This window comes from Indicator indicator, chromosome 17, assembly GCF_027791375.1.
Source record: "Indicator indicator isolate 239-I01 chromosome 17, UM_Iind_1.1, whole genome shotgun sequence".
Taxonomy (NCBI): Eukaryota; Metazoa; Chordata; class Aves; order Piciformes; family Indicatoridae; genus Indicator; species Indicator indicator.
Genome location: NC_072026.1, coordinates 13,849,379 through 13,871,003, shown reverse-complemented (window position 1 = coordinate 13,871,003; position 21,625 = coordinate 13,849,379). Strand labels below are relative to the sequence as shown.

General features: G+C 42.0%; 1 protein-coding gene across 1 annotated transcript in view; it reads left to right on the top strand.

Moving 5' to 3' along the window:
- Positions 1-21,625, top strand: part of CAPN6 (calpain 6) — a 45,367-nt gene extending 23,742 nt beyond the window's left edge. The window contains exons 2-12 of the mRNA XM_054388553.1: positions 126-257; positions 1,070-1,278; positions 1,579-1,771; positions 6,165-6,358; positions 8,533-8,610; positions 9,846-10,041; positions 14,733-14,855; positions 16,469-16,671; positions 17,325-17,443; positions 20,761-20,897; positions 21,443-21,625. Coding sequence (XP_054244528.1) covers positions 126-257; positions 1,070-1,278; positions 1,579-1,771; positions 6,165-6,358; positions 8,533-8,610; positions 9,846-10,041; positions 14,733-14,855; positions 16,469-16,671; positions 17,325-17,443; positions 20,761-20,897; positions 21,443-21,625 — 1,767 coding nt within the window. The remainder of the gene's footprint in view (positions 1-125; positions 258-1,069; positions 1,279-1,578; positions 1,772-6,164; positions 6,359-8,532; positions 8,611-9,845; positions 10,042-14,732; positions 14,856-16,468; positions 16,672-17,324; positions 17,444-20,760; positions 20,898-21,442) is intronic.

Sequence of the window (21,625 nt, the reverse complement as noted above, 5' to 3'; positions counted from 1 at the left end):
TTGCTACAGGAACTCCATGCTTCATGGGAACATGATGCAGAACATCTGTGGAGAGAAATAGCTGGAAGGATGCTGTGATCATTTCTGGAGGGAAGTCTCCAATAATCTCTGGTTGGCTTTGTTAGGACATCTGTGAAGATCCCCACCTGTTTGTGAATGGAATCAGCTCCCATGACTTACATCAAGGCATCCTGGGGAACTGCTGGTTTGTGGCTGCATGCTCCTGCTTGGCTCTGCGGAAGACCCTCTGGCAGAAGGTAAGGTGATCAATGTGTTTGGTGCATGAAATAAAGGTAATAAACATTGGTTGTTTCCCTACCTGTAGAATGGTTTAGGTTGGAAAAGACCTTGAAGATCATAGACTCCAACTGTTAACAGAGCACTGCCAAGTCCACCATTAAACCATGTCCCTCAGCACTACACCTATAGGGCTTTAAATCTCTCCAGGGATATGGACTTCACCACTTCCCTAGGCATCCTGCTTCAGGGTTTGACAGCCCTTTCAGGGAAGAAAGTTTTCCTAATGTCAAACAAACCTCCCCTGCCACAACTTGAGGCCATTTTTTCACGTCCTATCGCTTGTTACTTGGGAGCAGAGATCAAGACCCACCTCTCTGCAGCCCCAGTTCCCTCAGACTCCTCAGAAGACTTGTATCCAGACCTGTTATTAGCCCATGGGTTTGCCTCTCTAACTAATGTGCCTCTGATGGGTGGTGAACTCTGGTGGATTAAATCCTCCCTTTCTTTAGAAGTTAATTTTGCATGTTTAGAGATCTCCCCACTCACGGTCCCACTGAGTATCAAAGAAGAGATGCAGTAAAGCCACGGAGTGCAATAGGTTCTCTTTGTCTTTGCTGGTGATTTTTAATTTTACTTTCCTAAAAAATCATTGAAGTGGGACTATATTTGACTTTGTACCAAATTAACAGCCCCCCCCCCCCCCCGCTTCATCTATTTAAGGTCAACTGCTCATGAAGCTGAACACCTGCATAATGCATGCTCCAGGGTACTCTATCCTCTGAATAAGTCTTAACATCATGTGTTTTGGTGAACTTGCATGTTTTTTCAGGTGATTCCAGATGTCAATGAACAAGAATGGGACCCTAAAAATCCAGAGAAATATGCTGGGATTTTCCGTTTCCGTTTCTGGTGCTTTGGAGAATGGACAGAGGTGGTTGTTGATGATCTGCTGCCAACAATGGATGGGAAGTTGATCTACTGCCATTCCAATATGAAAAATGAATTCTGGAGTGCATTGCTGGAGAAAGCTTATGCAAAGTATGAGCTACTTTATTGTCCTTTTAGTCCTCAGTGCTGTCCTTTCTATCCATCTGTTTGTTTTGTCTTCCAACTCTGTCATGCTTTCCATAGCTTTAGGTTGGCTAAACCTAAAAATGATTGAAAACTTGTCCTTTAATCTGCATGGGGGAATTGAATCATAAAAGTCTGCAATGCACTGTACTTCAGCAGCCCTTTTCTAGAAACCCAGCAAAGGTTTGTCTGCAGTCTTCTGTTGTTTTGTTGTTGTTGTTGTTGTTTTTTCTCTTAGTGTCTGAGAATATTCTGTGTTACCTCCAGGCTGGCTGGATCTTATGAAGCCCTAGATGGAGGCAGTGCCGCAGATGCAATTGTGGATTTCACTGGAGCAGTGGCAGAATCTGTTGATTTGGTACAGGGCAAATATGGTGAGATAATTTCTGAGCAGATGAAGCTGTTTGAAGACTTGCTGAAAGTACATAAAAGAGGCGGGCTGATCAGCTGTTACATTGCGGTATGTATGGAGAGCTGGATTTTAGGAGTTAATTTCAATGAAAAACGTGGAAAAAATACCATTGTTGGTGTATTGACTATTTCCTTTATTTGTATGCTTTGGAAAGCTTTGTGTATAGAAAGCTAGTAAGTTGGCAGTGCTGTCTGCCAAGTACAACTCCATGACCTGCTAGATATAGGCACAAAACCACAAAGCCATTTGTGCTGCTTCTTCATTGTGGATCTGAAATAGATTCTTTCTGAATGGTCACAGTTCTGTATTGACCTCCTGCCCTAATTTACAGGCCAGATGGCAGTTTTCAATTTCATTGGGGAATTGTTTACAGAAAACAATTCTGCTGGCCTGAGCTGCTTAGACTTCAGGACTTGGGGTTTTGTGATACAGTTGTCTGCTCAGTGTAGCACTGGAGCTGAGCTGAAAGGCTGAGCTCAATTGGTTACTCAGATGGTGCTGTTTGTTAGTAAGACTCCACATTAAAACTGGCCAGCAAACCTTGCCCTTGCTGGCCAATGTGAGGCATCTGCTGGAGAGAATCCAACAGAGAGCCACAAGGATGACAGGGGACTTGAGCATCTCCTCTATGAAGAGAGACTGAGATCCCTGGGGCTGTTTAGTCTTGAGAAGATGGAGAGGGCATCTGATCAATGTCTATAAATATCTGAGGGGTGGGTGTCAAGTGGAGGGGGCCAGGCTCTTTTTGGTGGTTCACAGTGATAAGACAAGGAACAATGGGTTCAAACTAGAACATAGAAAACTTCACCTCAACATGAGGAGAAACTTCTTTACAGTGAGGGTGACAGAGCACTGGCACAGACTCCCCAGGGGGGTTGTGGAGTCTCCTTCTCTGGAGACTTTCAAAACCCACCTGGATGTGTTCCTGTGTGGACTATCCTCAGTGATCCTGCTGTGGCAGGGGGGTTGGACCTGATGATCTCTTGAGGTCCCTTCCAACCTCTGATATACTGTGATACTGTGGTGCTGTGATGTAACTCAGAAGCCTACATTACAAGGACATGAAGTTCCCTTAGTAGAAAGGCGATGGCATCCCCAAGCTTTACCTCTTTCCATTCACTTGAGATGCTAGAAGGCAGATGACTAGCAGCTCTCAAATGGTTCCATATACCCCGCAAAACCCAGGCAAGGGCCTCTCACAGCCCATTGCCATAGGAGAGGAACCAGTGACAGGTAGACTTAACTTGCCTTACCTTGAAGTCTGAAATGTCAGGCTGTGATGAGGTAACACTGAAATTCTCACCTTGTTTGAAGCTGTTTCCAGATGTGAAGGGCTAACAAACTGCCATGGCACCTGAAGATTTCCTAAAAGATCACTTTTAAATTATTTTTAAAGTGCAGCCTGCAGGAAAGGGATCAGACCTTATAGCAGCCTTCCAGTATTTGGAGGGGGCCTACAGGAGAGTGGGAGAGGGACTTTCTACAAAGGCATGGAGTGAGAGGATGAGGGGCAATGGGTTCAAACTGGAAGAAGATCGATTTAGATTAAACATTAGAGAGAAATCCATCAGCATGGGGGTGATGAGGCACTGGAACAGGTTGCCCAGAGAAGTTGTGGGGACTCCAGTCCTGGAAGTTTTCAGAGCCAGGTTGGATGGGGCCTTGAGCAAACTGGTCTAGTAGGAGGTGTCCCTGCCCATGGAAGGCTAATTGGAACTAGATGATCTCTAAGGTCCCTTCCAGCTTAAGCTATTCTATGATAATCTGCAAGTTGCAGGGTTGGGATCTAGGTACGTTTCTGTATTTTACTGCCATGTCCTCTGCTTCCAATTTAAGACCTTAGCTAAGGCTAATCTTATGTGGAGTTAGTTAAATCACTTAAATGCTTTGCTTTAATTTTCCTGTCTGTGAAATGAAGGTCATATTACTGTAGCACTCAACTATTTCATACCTATAGTGTAAACTGGTGGACTCACAAGCATCACTTCATTCAGAAATTCTGGCAGGTGTCATGGTAGTTGTGCAATTGTCTAGAACAGAAAATCAGTCATATTGGGAGATGCTGTTTAGCTGGCCCTGGATATGCACTGCCATGTGCCAGTGCCATGGTACCAAAGAGGAACACCTGGTACCTTCTGGGAGGTAAATTTGAGCCTAAGAACTCAGTTGGGATGGTACAGGACTCCTGAACTATTGCTCTCAGCAACATCAAGCAACAACTCAGAAACAAATTCTAGATCTTTGGTGTTTGTTTTATACCTTTTTCACAAGGTATGTTTTTTTTTATTTAGAAAGAGTTTCACATGGTTTGCTCAGACCAGGCTGGCAGATGAGACTTCCTAGTGTGAATTTTTGTTGTAAAGACTGTTTCTGAGGTGATAGGTAGCTCCCAAATGCCAAGGCAGCTCAGTTTCTTAATGTGAATCTGATGAGGAGATGGGACAAGCACAGGGAGCTGTATTTTTTAAAGCAGTTAATTAGTTGTAGCACTTTGACTTCTTCCTGGCATTGTATTTCTGCCTGTCAAAATAAACACAAATTTTTCTAAACATTGATTACACAGAGGCTGTTCCTATTGGTTTGACTCAGCTGCATTTATGACTTTTTGGTAGATATAGTATACACACAAGGAAGCTTGCTAGATATAGAATATTTAATACTCAAGTGGCTTCATTGCTGATTTACAAACGTGTTATCATTTTCCTTGGATTACAAAATAGCCCCAAGCTGTACCATTTAGAAATTTGAACAGACAGTAGATGTTTAAGTAAATAAATAAACGTCTTCAGAACGAGGTGGGAAAGACAGCCTAGCAGTGAGAAAAGCCTGGGGGATAATAAAAGTAGCAGGAGAGATTACAGGATCCTTTTCTGTCCAGGGCTTTTGTTTGCTTTTAGTTGTGAAAGATGCAAGTGAAAGTATTACACTGGAGAAAGCCCAAACCCATTGGAAATGTCAGCTGCTTCTGGTGTAACACATGAGCCGATTCTTTAGGAGCCACTGCTGGTAAAATGTGAAGGGGTCTTGGCAAGAGTCTCACATTTGCCAGCCCATCTGTCAAGTACAATCAGATTTTCTTTTTTTTTTTTTTATTTATTTCTGATTTCTTATCCTTGGGGGCTGAACATTGTTGTATCAGTGCAACAGCTGCTTAAGGAAAAGGTCCCTGACTGTTTAGACCAGAGACATTTTGAAATGGATAAAAATACCTGAGAAAGTACTATATGAACTTCATAACTATAAGAAGTTCATCTCTCTCCACCAGAGCAAAGGCTTTTTTGATCATTGAGCTCTTAATTATTACAAATTTATATGCAGGGATCTGCACTGAGCCATAGCTTCCTTCCTGGCTGTCCAAAGGAGTGAGTGTCTTAAGGCCTAATGAGTTATAGCCCAGTATAGGTGAGAGAGACTCTGGGTATGGCTCAGTGCAACGATGCCCACTAGCTCCAGTGAGCGTGTGATGAATCCAAAGGCACAACCATTTGGCTTGGCTCAGAACAAGATTGACAGCACTAGCACAGCTTTACTTTTTCCACTGTCCTGGCTGATATGTGCTGCTCAGAAGCAGTTTTGTGCTGGCCTTGCAAAGGGCCAGTCATTCAAAGCAATGCCAGCATATGACACTGCTTTTCTGGTTTTAGATGTACTTAGGAGATTTTTGATCTGGATGCATTATATGAAATTGTGATCTTTTTTCAGAGCCTGACAATTTGAACATCTGATCAGGCCTATGTCACCCAGCAGGACAGTTTACTGCCTGATTGCTGCTGGAAACCAGGCTTCTTATGTGAGGTCTATGAGGCAAATGTAGTTCCTAAGAAAGCCTGTAGATCTGCCTGTTGCCATGTAAGAGGGGCCTGCGAGGTCACGAGTGAGGTACAGGTCTGACAAATGGCTACAAAGCTTTCTTGCCTGTGCCCTCTTTTTACCCACTGCCAGTAGTTCTTCCTGGATATCAAATTTACCCCAATGAAGAAACAGGCACTGGCCTCACCAGGTAAATCCTTAGGCCCTGAAAAGTCTCCAGTTGAGGGCACCACTAGACAATGCTATGTCTGAGCACAGTCATCAATATCCAGAAGAGTCATTTTGTAAAGATTTGGAAGGGCTGATAAAGGTTGACCATCAGCCCAGTACTTAACTCTCTGAGGTTGGGAGGAGACAAAATGGCTGTAGCAGGAAAGTGTTCTCCTATGTTCTGAACTTCTACCTTCTAGGACTTGTATGGCACTGTCATGCAAAAGACCAGACTAGTGAGCCACTAGTTTTAAGCCCCAGTGCTGCTGTTTTCCTTTCTAGTCAAGTCATTTGGAAAAGATTGTACAGCTCTGTGAAAGAAAACAGGCCTTCCCCATCCTGCCCCTTGAACATGTAGCTGTCAGGTCCCTCGATGATGTGAATTCTGGTTTTTTTTTTCTTATCATTCTTGGTGCTAAAGGCTTCCTCTAGCAGGACCAGTGAAGCGGAGACAGAGATGGGTCTTGTCATCGGCCATGCCTACTCCGTGACTGCAATTCGGAAGCTGCGCCTTGGAGAAAGGGCCATATTTTCTTTTAATGCAGAAAAGCTGTTCATGATCAGGCTGAGGAATCCCTGGGGGAAAAGAGAGTGGAATGGTGCCTGGAGTGACAAGTAAGTGCTGCAAATCCAGTGTCCAAGGAATGAAACTGTGTTTAGGGCCACTGGACGCTACATGCATGGTTAAACACTGAGGCACAAAGTCTGTCTGCAATACTTGGTGATGGATGAACCTTTGTGCCAAGGAGAGTGTTCGCTGAGCAAATGAACGCAACCTGGAGAAGCCTGGAGGTTATGTCTTCCTGGACCTTACTTTACTGTATGCATTATTGTTCTGGCACGCTGGAACAGGAAAACATTCTACAATTAAGGTGATGAATCAAAAAAAGTGAGGTTTCCTCCCATCTTCACCACTGAATTTTGTCTTGTGGCTCAAATTATCTAAGAATAAGAGACTTGTGCCATCCCCAGCAGCTAGCAATTGCAGATGAGAAATTAAGTTAACTGCTGGAAAATGCTGTAAAATTGGCACATTTGTGATTTCTTGAATTCTTTTTAAATGAATTTTAATGTGGGCCATAAGCTTAGCAGGAACCCCTACAGAGAGAGAAATGATTGCTGGAGGGGATGTATTCCATCACTGGCAATTTACACATGAAAAACATTTAACTAGGATGTGTTAGCTCACTGTGCTCATCAGCTACTGCATTCAATAATGCAGTATTCTTAACAACAGCATATTAAGTTCTTACTTTCCCTATATTAGCTGCCAAAAATCTACTACTTTCAATGAGTTTGTGAAACAAAAAGGTAAAATGCAAAGAATGTAGAGAAGAGCTACTGTGTCTTGTTGAACATGTCATTTCCCACTAGCCCCTGTCTTGGCGCACCTGTCACTCATTTCAGCAGAAGAAGGGACAACTATGAGCTTGGCCCACGTCTTTTGGCCTTACAAAATTAAATTGAGAATTTTCCAAATACTGTGGTGGTACAATTCTCCTCCACTATTGGACCACTACGTGGTGTAACTCTCCTTCCCCAGGTCACACAGCAATCCATTTCAAAGTCAAGCATGGATTCTGAAAGGCACTGGACCAGAATATTGAGACACCCCCTTAATGTACCTGGCTCCTGCTTCCCCTGTATTTGGGGATGGAGACCTCCTGACAACCCAGTATAAATCATAAGCAGAGGACCAGAGCGTTGAGGCACCCCCTCAACACACCTGGCTCCCACTCCCCTCATTGCCTGAGAGCAATAATGACAATCACCCTTCTGACTGCCTTCTACCTACCTCCCTACCTGTGTGTGTGATGATACACATTCCTGAGTGTGGGCACATTAGATCCAAGTATTTGTCTGTGTGTGCTTCCATGTTTTCTGCTTATATAAACACACACACTTTGGTTTAGGATTCCCTGCACTGAGGTAGTGTGAATCTTGAATCTGTCATCAAGTCACTGTTTGATTACAATATTTTACTGAATCACTTGTTAATCTCTAAGTTGGTTAATCATTAATTGCTGCTAAAATTCAACCTTTAGGTTTATCTTATTAATAATTGTGAATTGCTGTTAAATTATAATCGTGTCAAGTGGATTCGTCTGTGACACTGTTATGACAAACAACCTCCCTTCCCTCCTGCCAAACACCTTCAACTTTATCCTCCTACTTTTGGAAAGGGAGTGAGGAATTGTGGCTCTGCTGGTCTGCTGTAACACATTAGGGAAGGGGGTCATGCTCTCTTTGATGATGTTGTCTGGTTTCAGCATCACACTACTTGCATTTAGGAATATGTGCTCCCCTGCAGACAGTGGAAAGTAGACACTCGGCTCCAACAGTTTCTTCTCAAAGGCAGTTTGGGGAAATCTCAGACTTCAGGCCTGTTTTATTTAAGGAGATTGAAAGGTAAAGAGAATACTGTCATCTAAGTGAAGTGTTCAATAAGCTCCTGAGGAAGAAATCTAGGCTTCTTTTGAAGGACCTTCAGGGAATGAAGTCAATCTCATATGACCTTCCAAACTAGCTGCTGAAGTGTCCTAAGGGAGGGTGTGACAAAGGAAAATAGTAAGTTTCTGCTCTGTGCCAGCCAGTTTCCCATTTTTGTAATTCCTCCTGTAAGCCCCACACTTTCTTCCTAAATATCATCTCTTTTTAGTAGTCTGATGTTACCTTTATAAGAAGGGACCATGAAAGAATTGTACTTGCAAATTTTTTTCCTAGTGAGATTACCTAATTTATTAATCATCTTTGTTGGTGTTTTTTTCCTTCGCCCCTCCCCCACTTAGTTCTGAGGAGTGGAAGAAAGTCAGCGATTCAGAACGTAAGAGCTTGGGACTCACTCTTGACAATGATGGAGAATTCTGGTGAGTGGGAGTCATGTGAAAGGTTTGGAGATACTGTCTACACTGAGTAATTGTCATTAATTCTGCCACTTAATACCTTTAAAGCCAACTTTCCCAAATGCATCCATTACATTTTATATTTATAAATGCATTTAATAAATCCTGTATTTCTAAGGTTATCCAGTCCTGGCACAAGGTCTGTTTCTTGTAAACTCTCAAGAGATGACAAGAAATAACAGAAAAAATAGATTAAGAACTAGTAGAATATAATTAGTAACTCCTACTAAATATAAGCTTCAACTCTGTCAATCTTTTATCTATATTTAGGACATTCACTCAGAATCCAAGACAATGCATGTTGGTTTACATGACAGAATGACAAATATTGAACATACTGTCAATCCTATTTACTGACTACTGTGCATATCTGTAGGATTTCTAGGTCAGCCATGGCTGATTTATCTGCAAATACAATTGCAGCCAATGAAGTTTGATATATGTTGGCATTTTCCAGCATAAGAACTGTCCGTGTTCTACAGAATCTCTAAAACTCTAATAGTTTTAACTCTGCTTAGAGCTTAGATGTGCTGAGGCAGTTCAGCAACTTCTTCAGCAGATTCAGTATTGCATCAAGTGTACTGGTAGGGCTCAGTATGAAATACTTTCTATGTGTTTGGCTTTGTCAGAACCAGCAACTGGAAGTAAGATTTAGGGTTTAGTTCTGGGTCATTAATAAGCCAGGACATGATGGTAGTTCAGAGATACCAAGATGTTAAGGGAGGTGAATGTGTTTTAACTGCTCTGCAAGTCCAGTCTGTCACTTTAGCAGGTACAGGTTATAGCACTGGGATGGTGCTAAATAAAAGCTGTGTCCAGAGTACAGAGGTTTGAGTCATGTTCAGGACCGTAATAATGAGGAGTGGATAGTGCTTTGCTTGCAGGTAATGTCTTGCTTTTGCAAAATTACAGTTATCAAGTCCAACCTGGTAGAAACAACCTATCCTTTAGGCTTAAGTGCTGCAACAGAATATATGCAGAGCTGACCAAATACTCTAAGTTCTACGATAGGATGATTGTGGCTTCATAAGTATTTCCACATGGAGAGCTTTCCAGTGAATCAGTTTGTCCTCTGGACACCTGAGCAATGCCTCTTCTTAAATTACTGGAAGATTTTGCCTGTTATTTTAGCTCTCTTTGTGTAAGCATCACTGTTATTTTTAAATAAACCATGAGTTTCCTGGTGTCCCATGGAATAGGATGACGTTTGAGGACTGGTGTAAGAATTTCACTGATGTCGACATCTGCCGGATTGTGAATACCTCCTACTTCAGCATCCACAAGACCTGGGAGAAGAAAATGATGCATGGGGCTTGGGCAAAGAATTCAGAGCCCCTGCTAAATCGCTCTGGTGGATGCTTTGATAACAAAGAGACCTTTCTTCAGAATCCCCAGGTGGGAGTCCCTGAATTTTGTGAGGTTTTGAGTGTATCCACGTTAGCTAGGGTTTCAGAAGTATCCACCCTGTTTAGGTGTGAGCAGTGACTACGCGACAGAAGTCTCACTGCCAGCGTCTGTCCTCTGAGACTATGCTGGTTCACAGCATGTTGCAGTGATTTCTGTGAAATCTCTTAGAAGAGTTTATATATTTGTTTAGGACTGATCATGTTTGGGGCCTATGAGTCAGACACTCCAGGATTAGTGAAGTCCTGCCTGGACTTCATTTAGTTTCCCAGTTGTAGAAAGGCAGCAAGTCTGATTTTTCTAATGACAGAACTCCATTCAATTAACATCCTCAAGCAGCTTGAGGATTTTGTTCACTGTAGCTAGTTAGTATCCTTTTGCATTAATCTCAGGTTCTGAAAGCCTCTTCCCCAAGCTCACCCTCTCACTGGCTTTGCAGAATTTTCCTTGTAGTATGACACAAGTTATCTGTTCGTCCATTCTTCACCATTTCTCACCTCCCTGCCCTTCTCAGTGTTCCATATTCTCATCCCAGTGAGCACACGCAAATTCAGTTGTAAAACTTACATTACTGTCAATGAGATCTGGGCACCGACTGTTTTAGTTAGTATGCTGAAAACTGACTGTTTTCTTGTCATTCACCACATACTTTAATCGAAGATGTTCTTCTGCCTGCTTCTCTGCACTTGTGTGGGTTTGTTTGCACCCCTCAGTTCCCATAGCAGGATACTGAAATGCAGCCTTTGCTGTTCAGACTATCAGTGAAACTCAAACTGCCAGCTCATACAGGTGTAGATGGAGCAGCAGTTCTTTACTGCTTTGTCTTCTGTCAGTGCCTCATTTCCAGCAGGTGATTTTATTCAGATATTCCCCTGTATGATGCTGGATGTGTTGCAAGGGCTTGTCTGGGTCTCATTCATAAGTGTTTAGCTGCCACAGAGAACAAAATATACACATTATGGTTGAGTGCAGTGTCTGATGCAATGGAAGTTCTTTTTATTCCAATGTTATCTCAGGGCTAGTTGATTAAATCTCTTAATAGCAGCACTGGAACCCATTTATGTTAGCTTAGGGCCATTATAAATTACTGTGGCAAATACTATCATAGTCTAGAAATAATCTGTCTGTTCTTCCTGAGTAAAATGTCTGATACTGAAGCCTCCTGTGAAGTTCATCTGTACAGAGAGGGATTGTGACACTTCCAATACCTTAAAAACTAAACAATTCAAGCCAAGTATAAACATATTCACCTGTTGATCTCCAGATTGTTACCCATTAGGACAGCTGAAATATGAGACTGCCACAGTTGCATACCTCTCATCAGACCAAGGGAGCTCTTCTGCACCTTCACCATTCCCCTTCCACACCTGCATTTGCCCTGGAACACTCTAGGTTATATGACAAGCTAACACTGCACATGGTTCAACAGGGACAGGAATTAAAATGTGCCGTTATAGGCACTGCTGCATATTTATATCTTGCTTTTTAGATTCTTTCTGCAGAGGCTCTTTACAGCCCCTAGAACTCTCCCTCAGGGTCCTGAGCTTTGATACACCCCAAATAAGAGTACAAAGAAGCACTGAATTTACACCAAAAGCTAGGCAGCCTGGCCAGCAAGAAGTAGTTCTGTAGGAGGCCAATCTGGACTGTAAATACTGTGAACAACTAATGAAGCCCAGGGGCTTGGGAGTGTATTGCTTTTCATTCCAGTACTGCTGTGCTTCAGCCAACTCTGCTAGAGGTTGGTGCTTCCTCCATATGGGTTTGACTCCTAGGACAGTGAGGGTAAGGGATGAGAAATGGGATGGTGCATTATTTTTCAGAGCTCTAGCTGCAGAGGCATGTGAAGTTATTACAGGGGATAGTTCCACAACAGAAACCCAAGGTAATCTCAGTATCTACCTCAGAGCAGAGCTCAGAGAAGATTTGCATTCATAGCAGCTCTTGGAGGAGCAGGGAGGGGATCTGAACCGCTGATGACATTCCTCTCCATGCTGTCAGAAATTTTGGCTTAAATCAGAATAAGTGGTGCATATCATAGCCAGCTGTGCACAGCTGCAGTTTTATGCTTTTATGTGCTTGCTTCACATTTAAAGGTTTTTGAGTATGGAAGAACACGACATCTGTCTAAACTTGGCATAGTGTTGTTCTTCCCCTGATCCGAGAACCACTGGGTGATGAATGAAGGTAGGAATCCTGCTGCCATATAGCAACGAGATTCCAGAAATCCAGAGAGCAGAGAATCTCAGAAGTCCTTTATTGTTGCATTGTAGAATCCCTTGCATTACAGAGTCTGAGAGTTCCACTTACAGAAGAAGTCCCGGAAGTGCTTAACAGATGAAGCAGCTAACAGAAGTCCCAAGCAATGGTACATGCCCCCCTGCTTTTTGCATAATCATCAACCAAAACTTTCATAAGATAGACACAAGCAACAAAGTTATTACTGTCCCTACAGCTATAAAAATCCACCCTCTGAAATTTAAGACTAAACCAGTTTTTTAGATTTAACAAATGGAGATTACTACTTAACTATGATATTCTGGTGAGTTAACACACAAACCCATGTGAACATGTTCCATAATCACACAATAATTAATCAATCATGGTCTTCAGTCCAAATTCAGATGTCCGCTGGTTTCGTTTATGTGTGTTCAGCCTCAGATCGCTGCCATCGGTCTCAGTTCAGCATGGCAGTTGTGATCAGTCTTAGGTCAGTTGACTTTCAGTGGAGTTAGCCTTCATTCAGCTGTGGTGTTTCTAGTGGTGTTTTGCCTATGTGTTGATTCCTGCGTCGTCAGCTGAGATGTCTGCAGTACCAAGTCGTAGAACTGATCTTTCCAGCTCATGACAGGGCTTGACTTTTCTTGCTGGTATCCCTGAGGACCTGTAGGTGATAAAACACACACACCTCCCTTCCCTAGACTAACAAATCTACCGGCCTTTCTAAGCTAAATCTCTCTCCATGTAATATCCCTTGACCTTATCTATGCTAATACTAGAAATCTATGCTAAACCATTGAATTAACCTCTGAAAAAGAAAACAAAGATTCTATAGTATAATATAGCAGGCTTTTGAAATGCCATGGCACACAGAAAAAAAAAATCCTAAATCATGCAACCTAGCAGAGAACTATTAACCTATGAGCTTACATTATTAATCTTACTCCTATTACTATTGCTATTGTCTATTCTTATTATCTATTCTTAATTACAATCATCTTATATTACACCATTCTAACCTGTAGTATTCTATTACTTATGTACTATTATTATCCTATAGTATTCTATTACTTATTCATTATTACTTATCCCACTTACAGAAGCCCTGGAAGCCCTTAACAGACAAAGCAGCTAACGGAAATCCCGGGCATATCCCTAGCAGCACACCTACACTGAAGCCCTAGCCAGAAGTAGCTAACTAACAGAAGCAGAAGTCCCTAGCAGCCCTAACTGAAGTGACTATTGCTCAGTGTGGTTGTGTTTTATACTCTTTGTTACCAATCACTTAACCAGTAAAATCCAACCGCATATATAAGCTAAAAATCTTTTCCCAATAAGAGGTGCCAGCATGTCAAGGAGGTGGCTTCTGCAGCATGTTCCAATCAAAGGGTGCCAACGTGAGGATGTTCTTGGCACCCATGGAATGTTATTGCTTTGCTCTATGCAGCATGCTAAAGAATTGGTCAGCTAAGAAATCATGCACTCTGCACATGTCCAGCAGCTGCCCTCAGAACAGTGGCTGCAACAGCATAGCATCCTCTTTCCCTCTGCTGGATCTGACAACTCAGGTTTGCCCCCTATATACATGGAAAAAACCCACAAAATTTAGAGGAATCTCTCATAGTGAATGAATTTCAATGTCTCACTCTTTGTCATAAAACTAAACACGTATCTGGCCTTTTTGTCAGCTGAAAAACTCCATGCTTACCCATGAATTGCTCTGGTAGTGATAGTAACACAAGCAATGCAAGTCTGAACTGTTGAGATGGAAAATCCTGCCTATCTTGAAATAAACTCCTTTGATTGGCTTTAAGCTGAAGTTCATTCAAGTTTAAACAGTTTGGATAAAAGATTTGCATGTTAAAGATGCAGGAGTCTTCTTAGCTTTTTACTGAGTATTCCTATAACTTTCAGGAAAACTGAGAAAGTCCAAAATTAGTATTCCTGTCATTCTTTCATTAAACAGAAATTGTAAGTCTGGGTTTGGGGCTTTTTAAACTAAGATTTGGAAGGTTGCTTAATTTGCAGATCCTGTATGAAGACATTTGAAGTTTACAAGTCCTGTTTAGATACTCAAGTCAAAAGAAGAATCAAAAAATATCCAAGACCCCATCTGGAATCTGTCAGTTTAATTTTTTTTTAACTTGTTCATTATTTTTATATAACTATTAAAAAAAATTAATCCTTTATCTTTTGGTTTCAGAGGAGATGTTCTGCTGCCTCAACAGTTGTTTTGTAATACTGTTTCACACAGTCTTGTATGTGAACTACCTGTTTGAGTTTCTCTGATACTTTAGGTTTAAAGATGTTTATTATGCTAGAGATGTCTGATACACCAAGAACTATCACCCCCAATGTATTTTCATGTGCTTCCTTTGTATGCATGTATTTCCTTGGTGATGGCTTTACCCCCAGTATCCTAAGGCATTTCGAACAGCTTATCTTCTTCTCTCTTCTACTAGTACATCTTTGATGTTAAGAAGCCTGAGGACAAAGTGTTGGTCTCGTTACAACAGGAGGATCGCCGCAAATACAAGAAAGAAGGGAAAGGAGACAGCATTCCAATTGGCTTTGAAATATTCAAGGTAGGCAGCCATCTGCACTCCTGGTTCAGAGTTTGTCCAGCAGTTCTGCTTTAGCCTGGCAATGAAATCTTTGGTATTCAGAGAAATGATTATCCTGGCAGGGTCTGGCTCTCCTCTCAAGGTGAGCTTTGAGCGAGTACTGCACTCAGGCACCAGAGCTGACATTTGACAGACTATTTGAACTAACATGAATTTAGTTCAGCTGAAATTCTGTTTGAACTAAAGGAGCACATGTCGTTTTTCCCTACTGCAAAAGAATTTTAAGTGCTTTTCCTACCCCAAGCTTTGAAGAGGAAAAAAAATGTTAGCACTTGAAACATGGAGTCATTTTTTTTTTCCCCCTCCTTTTCACTGGAGGCTCCTGCTTCTATTTCATCAGCAAATATAGCCAAGTGAACGACTTGAAAAGTCTGCAGTTATTCTTTTGCCACTTAGGAAAAAGAGTCAGGAGTGTTTATAAATAGGAAATGACCATATGTAAAAAGGATGCAAAGGGATCCAAAACAGTAATGTAAATGCACTCCCAGAGGAAACTGAAAGCATAGGAACTAAAAGAAGGATGAAAGCAAGAAACAGCTCTGCAGCTCTTTTTTCACTGAGGACTGGGCTTATCTTATCATCTGTTGCTATAACTAGCAGGACTACATTTAGTCTATGGCCCTACCCTAAGGAATAGTCAGTTTTTAACAAGTATAGTTGCTGACATCAGTATCACACCTATTCATTTGACAGCACTTGCTAACCACAAATGTTGAAAAGCGGCATTACAGAAAGCAGCATAATTTACCTTGTCTTGTTCATGCCTTTATATCTAATTTGGAAAGGCTTGGAAAGGCAAATCATACCTTCAGAAAAATATCAGTGTTGTATCTCTATCTCCATTCAATGTTTTTTCTGTTTCAGAAGTGTTCTAGCCCACCACGCTCATTATCATGACTAAAGACCCCTGGAAGATCATGGTCTAAATTATCTGAAAAGAGAACTACTAGAGGAATGCAGGGCTCTCTGTGCCTGCAGGAGCTGCTTACGAAATAGACATATTTTAAATGATGTGGCAAATATCAGTCCCTGAAGAGTGTTAATAGTTAAGAACAGCTTCAAGGCTTAGAACAAAACATAAACAGTTATTCTGTGGTTTTTGTATTCAGGAAAGGGCAATTAAAGTACAGCTGTGTGCATCTGGATTGAAAGCCTGCTCTGCAGGGCTGGTATGCTCTCTCACCATGGTGAAGGAGGCAGATGAATTTTAGCCTCATATGTAAGATGGCAGCATAGCTCAGCAGGTGGAGTCTTTGGAATATCTCTCAAAGCATTCAAAGCTCAGCAGCAGCATTATGTCTCTGTTAGGATGCATGTCTTTGCCAGTCCCAGCCTTTTACCTCCACTTAGGGGTATACATATGTATACGGGTGCAGTAAAGTGCAGAACAGCACTGCTTGGAAGCCCATCAGGACTATTTTTGCCACAGCTCCAGTGGGGGAAAAAACATTTGCCTTTGTTACACTTTCTTTTCTGCCCATCAAAGGCTGTGTGATGTGCAGAGAAGAGAAACTCATGCTTGTTTGCTCTGATATCCATCCCTGCATGAATCCCATACTGCTCTATGGCTGTAGGTGGAGGATAACAGAAGCTATCGACTGCACAAGCTCACTGTACAGGAGAGAGTGGCCACATCTCCCTACATCAACACACGCACTGTGTTCTTGAGGAGGATCCTTAAGCAAGGCCGCTACATCCTCATCCCAACTACCTATCATCCTGGTATCATTACAAAGTTTATCCTGAGACTCTTCACAGATGTGCCATCAAAACTCAGGTATTTTGCACTTACAGTTACACGAGATCCTCTGTTGCCCACACTGGCTGCACCTCCTTGGAAATGGTTGTCTGGTTGCCTTCAAATAAGACTAGCTCATATTGCTCCAGAACTAGACCTTCAGATGATCAAGGTCACCTGCAAAAATTTTCAGATGGCTCCTTAGGATTTGTGCATGCTCCAGATATTTTTACTTACGAATCTTTTGGGCAAATTCAGTCCTGGTCTTTTGACGATTTAGTTTGGCTTTTGTAGTTGTTTCCAGTCCTAGGTCAGAACACTGGTGCTTGCAGATAGAGTTGATACTGTTTGTTTCTTTGGCCGTCTCCTTTGCAACTGGTGGTTATCTGCAAGGGTGAAATTAATGTTAAGTGAAATCAGACCCACTGAATTTTTGTCTTTGCTTTGGTATTATTTTGCAGGATTTGAAGTGGGTTATTTTCACCACTTTTGCTGTCATGTGAAAGATGTCACAGATTTGGGTTGCTTTGCTCTGTTTATTTCTTAAGTCTGTCATTTCTGTACCACAAGCTTTCAAAATGGCAGATGAGAAAAGAGTATAAATCTCATGTTCTGAAAATGCCAAATTGCCACAACTATCAACTACTTGCTTGACATTCATTGCTTCCATTGCTTTTCCCATGATTTTTCAGGGAGCTGAAGGCAGATAAGCCTAGAATTACATGCTGGAGTCTTCTTTGTGGCTACCCACGCAGAGTAACCCAAGTCAAAATCTATTCTGCAGAAGGCTTACAGAAGCAAGACAGATCAGGTAAGTATAAAGTGAGCCTGGAAGAGTGGAAGGGGTGTCTTCAGTCTTCTAAGGGTGATCTGCACTGATATGTAAGCAGTGAGAAGTTATCCTAACAAACTGCTTTTTTTTTTGTTGTTGAGCATTAAAATCTCTTCAACAGAAGACATCAGATGAATTAGATGATGCAAAACATCTAACAGAGTTTTGTGTCATCTATACTGGTCCAGATGGGCAGTAGTAGCCAGATCCTCTTGAGAAGCTTTTTGTTGGGATTACTAAGAAATTCACCTTTCAGGGTTGTGTTTCCTAAATGGAAGATATCCAGGGAGACAGCTGAATCACAGAGTCTCACATAGTGTATTACAATTACCTCAGCAATGTCCTCCAGGGCCTTCAAAGCACTTTGTTATTCATTACCACAAGCTTAATAGCACTTCAGGGAAGAAATTACGGGTTTCAAACAACTACTTTCAGCTGGTTTAAACCAGAGAGATGTGAAAAGATTTCTACAGGGCTGGGTATCTACATGTCAAAGGAAGTGTCCTGAAGGACACAAAAATGTCTTTCTGAACCCAATGTTGACAGCTAATTAAGAGACTTGTCCAGTTGCCATTTACTTCCTCGTTTTCTACTCCTACTCCCTATCTGTCAGCCTTCATTTTCCATAAATAGTGGAAAAGAAAATGGTAGATACACCCAACACTGAGAGGCTGGTAATGAGAAAGCGAAGGCCATACCATGGTGAACATGAAATGGGAAATTAAAGAAGTTCCTGAAACATCTGTTCTGTTTGCTCCAGATAACTCTTCAGCTCTCTTCAGTTTAAGATGTGGAGCTTAGTTGTATTAACTTCTTGTGCCAGAGAAGGTAGTAGACTAAGAGCTGTAGTACAGTTCCTTTACAGTCTTACTAAGTAGCTGTAAAATTTCTCCCACCAGCTGGTTACAATTTTATTCCAGTCCCCTTTTCAGAGTTATTCCTGGCACTCATAGAGTGGTGACTGAATGTGCCTTGCACTGTGAAAGCTGCTTTCTGTTAAGTCTGGTTGTCTCTTTAGGGGACAGGAATGTTGGAGGGAAGAGATACAGAAAATTGATTCGGTTACTTTTTCTTGGCACTTTTCTTGAAAAACAGGAGCCACAAACACCTCAGTCAGCTATACAGCAGCCAAGCACTGGAAAAAGACCAGCTTTCTCAGAAGTGAGCTCAGACCTCAGTCACATGGACAGTCACTGGAATACATTTTACCTGCTGCTCCTGGAGCATTTCCTAGTGTGAACTAGATTTAAAACCCAACAGCAGTCTCCTGTCTAATCAATACTGTGAGATGAGAGGCCATGCAGCAACTGGCATTGTGACTGACAAATAAGGGTTTCCTTTTAGATTAGGCACAGCCAATATCTTTATTCATGTAGAAAATAGGTAGATTAAGTGGTTGTGTTTGCCTACTGCCAAGTGGACCTCACACAAAGGTTACTCATTTTCTGGTGAGAAGGTTGTTGGCATCTTATTTCTATGTGAGCTGCTGTGTCTGCTTAGCCCTGCTGCGTTGCACAAAGGTTTTCTGACTTCTTCACATTCTCATTTGCAGGATCTCTGCTCTCAAGATACTTCTTTTCTTATGCTCAGTCTGTCATCCACCAGCTGTATTCTGCCTTGTCCTGTCTGCCTGGTTTGCTACAATCAATGATGAGTATTAGGATGCTGCTTTTCCATGTTCATAACCCTTTCTGCATTGTCTTTGTACTGGAAATAAACCAGTCCCAGAGCTGCAAAGAACTGGGCCAACTGTAGCTGAGAAGAGCCCTTGCCTCATCAATGCCCTATGTGCAGCTCTGCCATTTCTTTCTCTAGTTCTGGAGCGGGTCCTCCCGTCATAACTGACCACTCACTGCCATCGTGAGGTCATGCTGTGCAGGTGCCTTTAATGTTTTCTGCTCCCTCCCTCTTTTTTCCTAGCTCCTGTTTTATATGTTTTGTTTGCATGAGATGTTAGCATCCAGTCCTGCAATGAGTGATATGTTTGAGAAAAATCATCCTGAGTATGAATTGTTAAAAAAAACTGAAGCTGCCTTAAAATTACACTGCCTTATGGCTGTCATTACAGTGGTGGCATTTTCAAGTACATGATGACAAAGGTGTGTAAGGAATGATCAGGAGTCTGACTTAGTTACACACATCTGATTTTTTTTTTTTTTTAAACCTGTATCTAAAAAGTAGCAAAGTGTGGAAAAACAGATATGCTACCCCTAACTACAGGAATGGATAGACATAGTTGTTCTGAAATAGAAAACAAAAAGATAGTGCCTGTGTTTAATTAAAAAATAATTAGGAAGTGGAATGATCTGTTGTATTTTAGGATAAAGAAAGGAGTTTCCTGATGGGTTCTTGCACCTTACTGGAATGGAAAAAAAATAGCACTATTTATAAAAAAGTAAAAATGTTCAGTATAAAAACAATAAAGTGTTTTTAGAATGTTGATAATCTCAGGGGCATATGTATGATTAAAGTGTAATTTAAAACAGTAACTGGGACACAAATGTGTTGTGATAACGAGACTTTAAAAGTGCATTGATCCAAATGATAGAACCAAAGACATTGTCTCACGTTCATGTGAACGAAATGAGAAAGTGGGAAGGAGTTCCTTTGACAGTTTCCCACAGAAAACTTTGTTGAAGCCTGTGCACCCCTTCAAAAGATTACTTGCGTTTTGACAGTATTTTACTTTCTGGAAGAGAAAGTGCTTCAGGAAGACTACCTCCTAACACTAATATCTATATCAGAATACAACAGACAGCACTTTCAAGCTAGGGGCTTCAAAGACGGGCATTAAAGTTGCATTCAGTGATCTAAAAGCAGTTCTGTGCAGTTCCCATCCTTGCTCTCCCTCCACAGGAATAGTGGATGGTCAACAGTTCTTTACCTTCCATTTTGGCCTAGGGGCTCAGAACTACATGTCAGATGCACAGATGTGTTTTGGCTCTCACATACAGAGCAGGGTAAGGAAGTTTAGTTTCACTTTGAAGACTTTCTGTTAGATGAGCCAGGAGGATGCACAGCAAAGGAATGGAGAAAGGTCACAGTCCCAGTCCAAAATTAAGCTGGACAAATGGTGCTTGGTTTCCAACTCTGAGCATCCTATTGTTACAAGAGTGAGGTATTTCACCTCTGCTCGTGATGGGCAGCTAGCAGTGGATGTGATGTGCATTGGTGCACTGTGTCTGTGGTTCAGTAGCAGTGGAGCTGCCAGGCAGACAAGATCACTGCTTCTGCTGGGTTTCTAGGTGCATGTCAGCTGTCATTCTGTGTCCTAATAGCTGATGATTGTCTTTCAGGGGCAGATCCCTATGTTCTTATCAAGTGTGAGAACCAAACCATGCGCTCCCCTGTGCAACACGATACAACCAGTGCCATCTTCAACACACAAGTGATTTTCTACAGAAAGAACATCGACAGTCCTGTCATTGTCCAGGTGAGATAAGCTATGCAGAAGGGGCTGCTAAGGGCAGGTAGGGGAAAGCACAACAGCATCACTGGGCTTGCTGTGTGCTGATTCTTCCTTCATTTGCCTGATAGCCAAGGCTCTGCGCCCCTTACTGTGGAGGTGCTAACACAGGGGAAAAGCACTTAAAGACTATGCAGAGTTCAGCCCAAGTGGGCAGGGGGGCACAGGTAGGCTGACTGCATGTAGATTTTTATGGCTAAGGAGTTCAAACAGGTTAATTTTTATTCCTCTTCTAGACAAGATAATTTTTATTCCTTTTCTAGACAAGATGTGACCTAGAAAGCAGAAAGCTGCATTTAGTTCCTTATTTGCATAGTGTATGTAAATCACCATGCAAATCCAGAATCTCCCATACGCACTCTAGACAATTAGCTAAATATAGATGTAGGTCTCCTTGTCACTGTTTTTTCAAGGGGTTAATGGGAGTGACCTTCTTCCAGCACAACCCTTTCAAGTGGAGTGTGACATAAGCACAGCTTTAGCTGATTTTATTTCTATTTTCTCATCTCTAGGTCTGGAACAGCAATGTCTTTTGTGACCAGTTCCTTGGGCAGGCGGTGCTGGCAGCTTCACCCTGTGACCCCAGAGACCAGCAGACTCTGCAGCTGCGAGGGACAGGCAGCCGAGAAGCTGCCGAGGTGCCAGGTCACATCACCATCAAGGTTTTTTCCAGTGATGACCTTGTGGAGCTATGA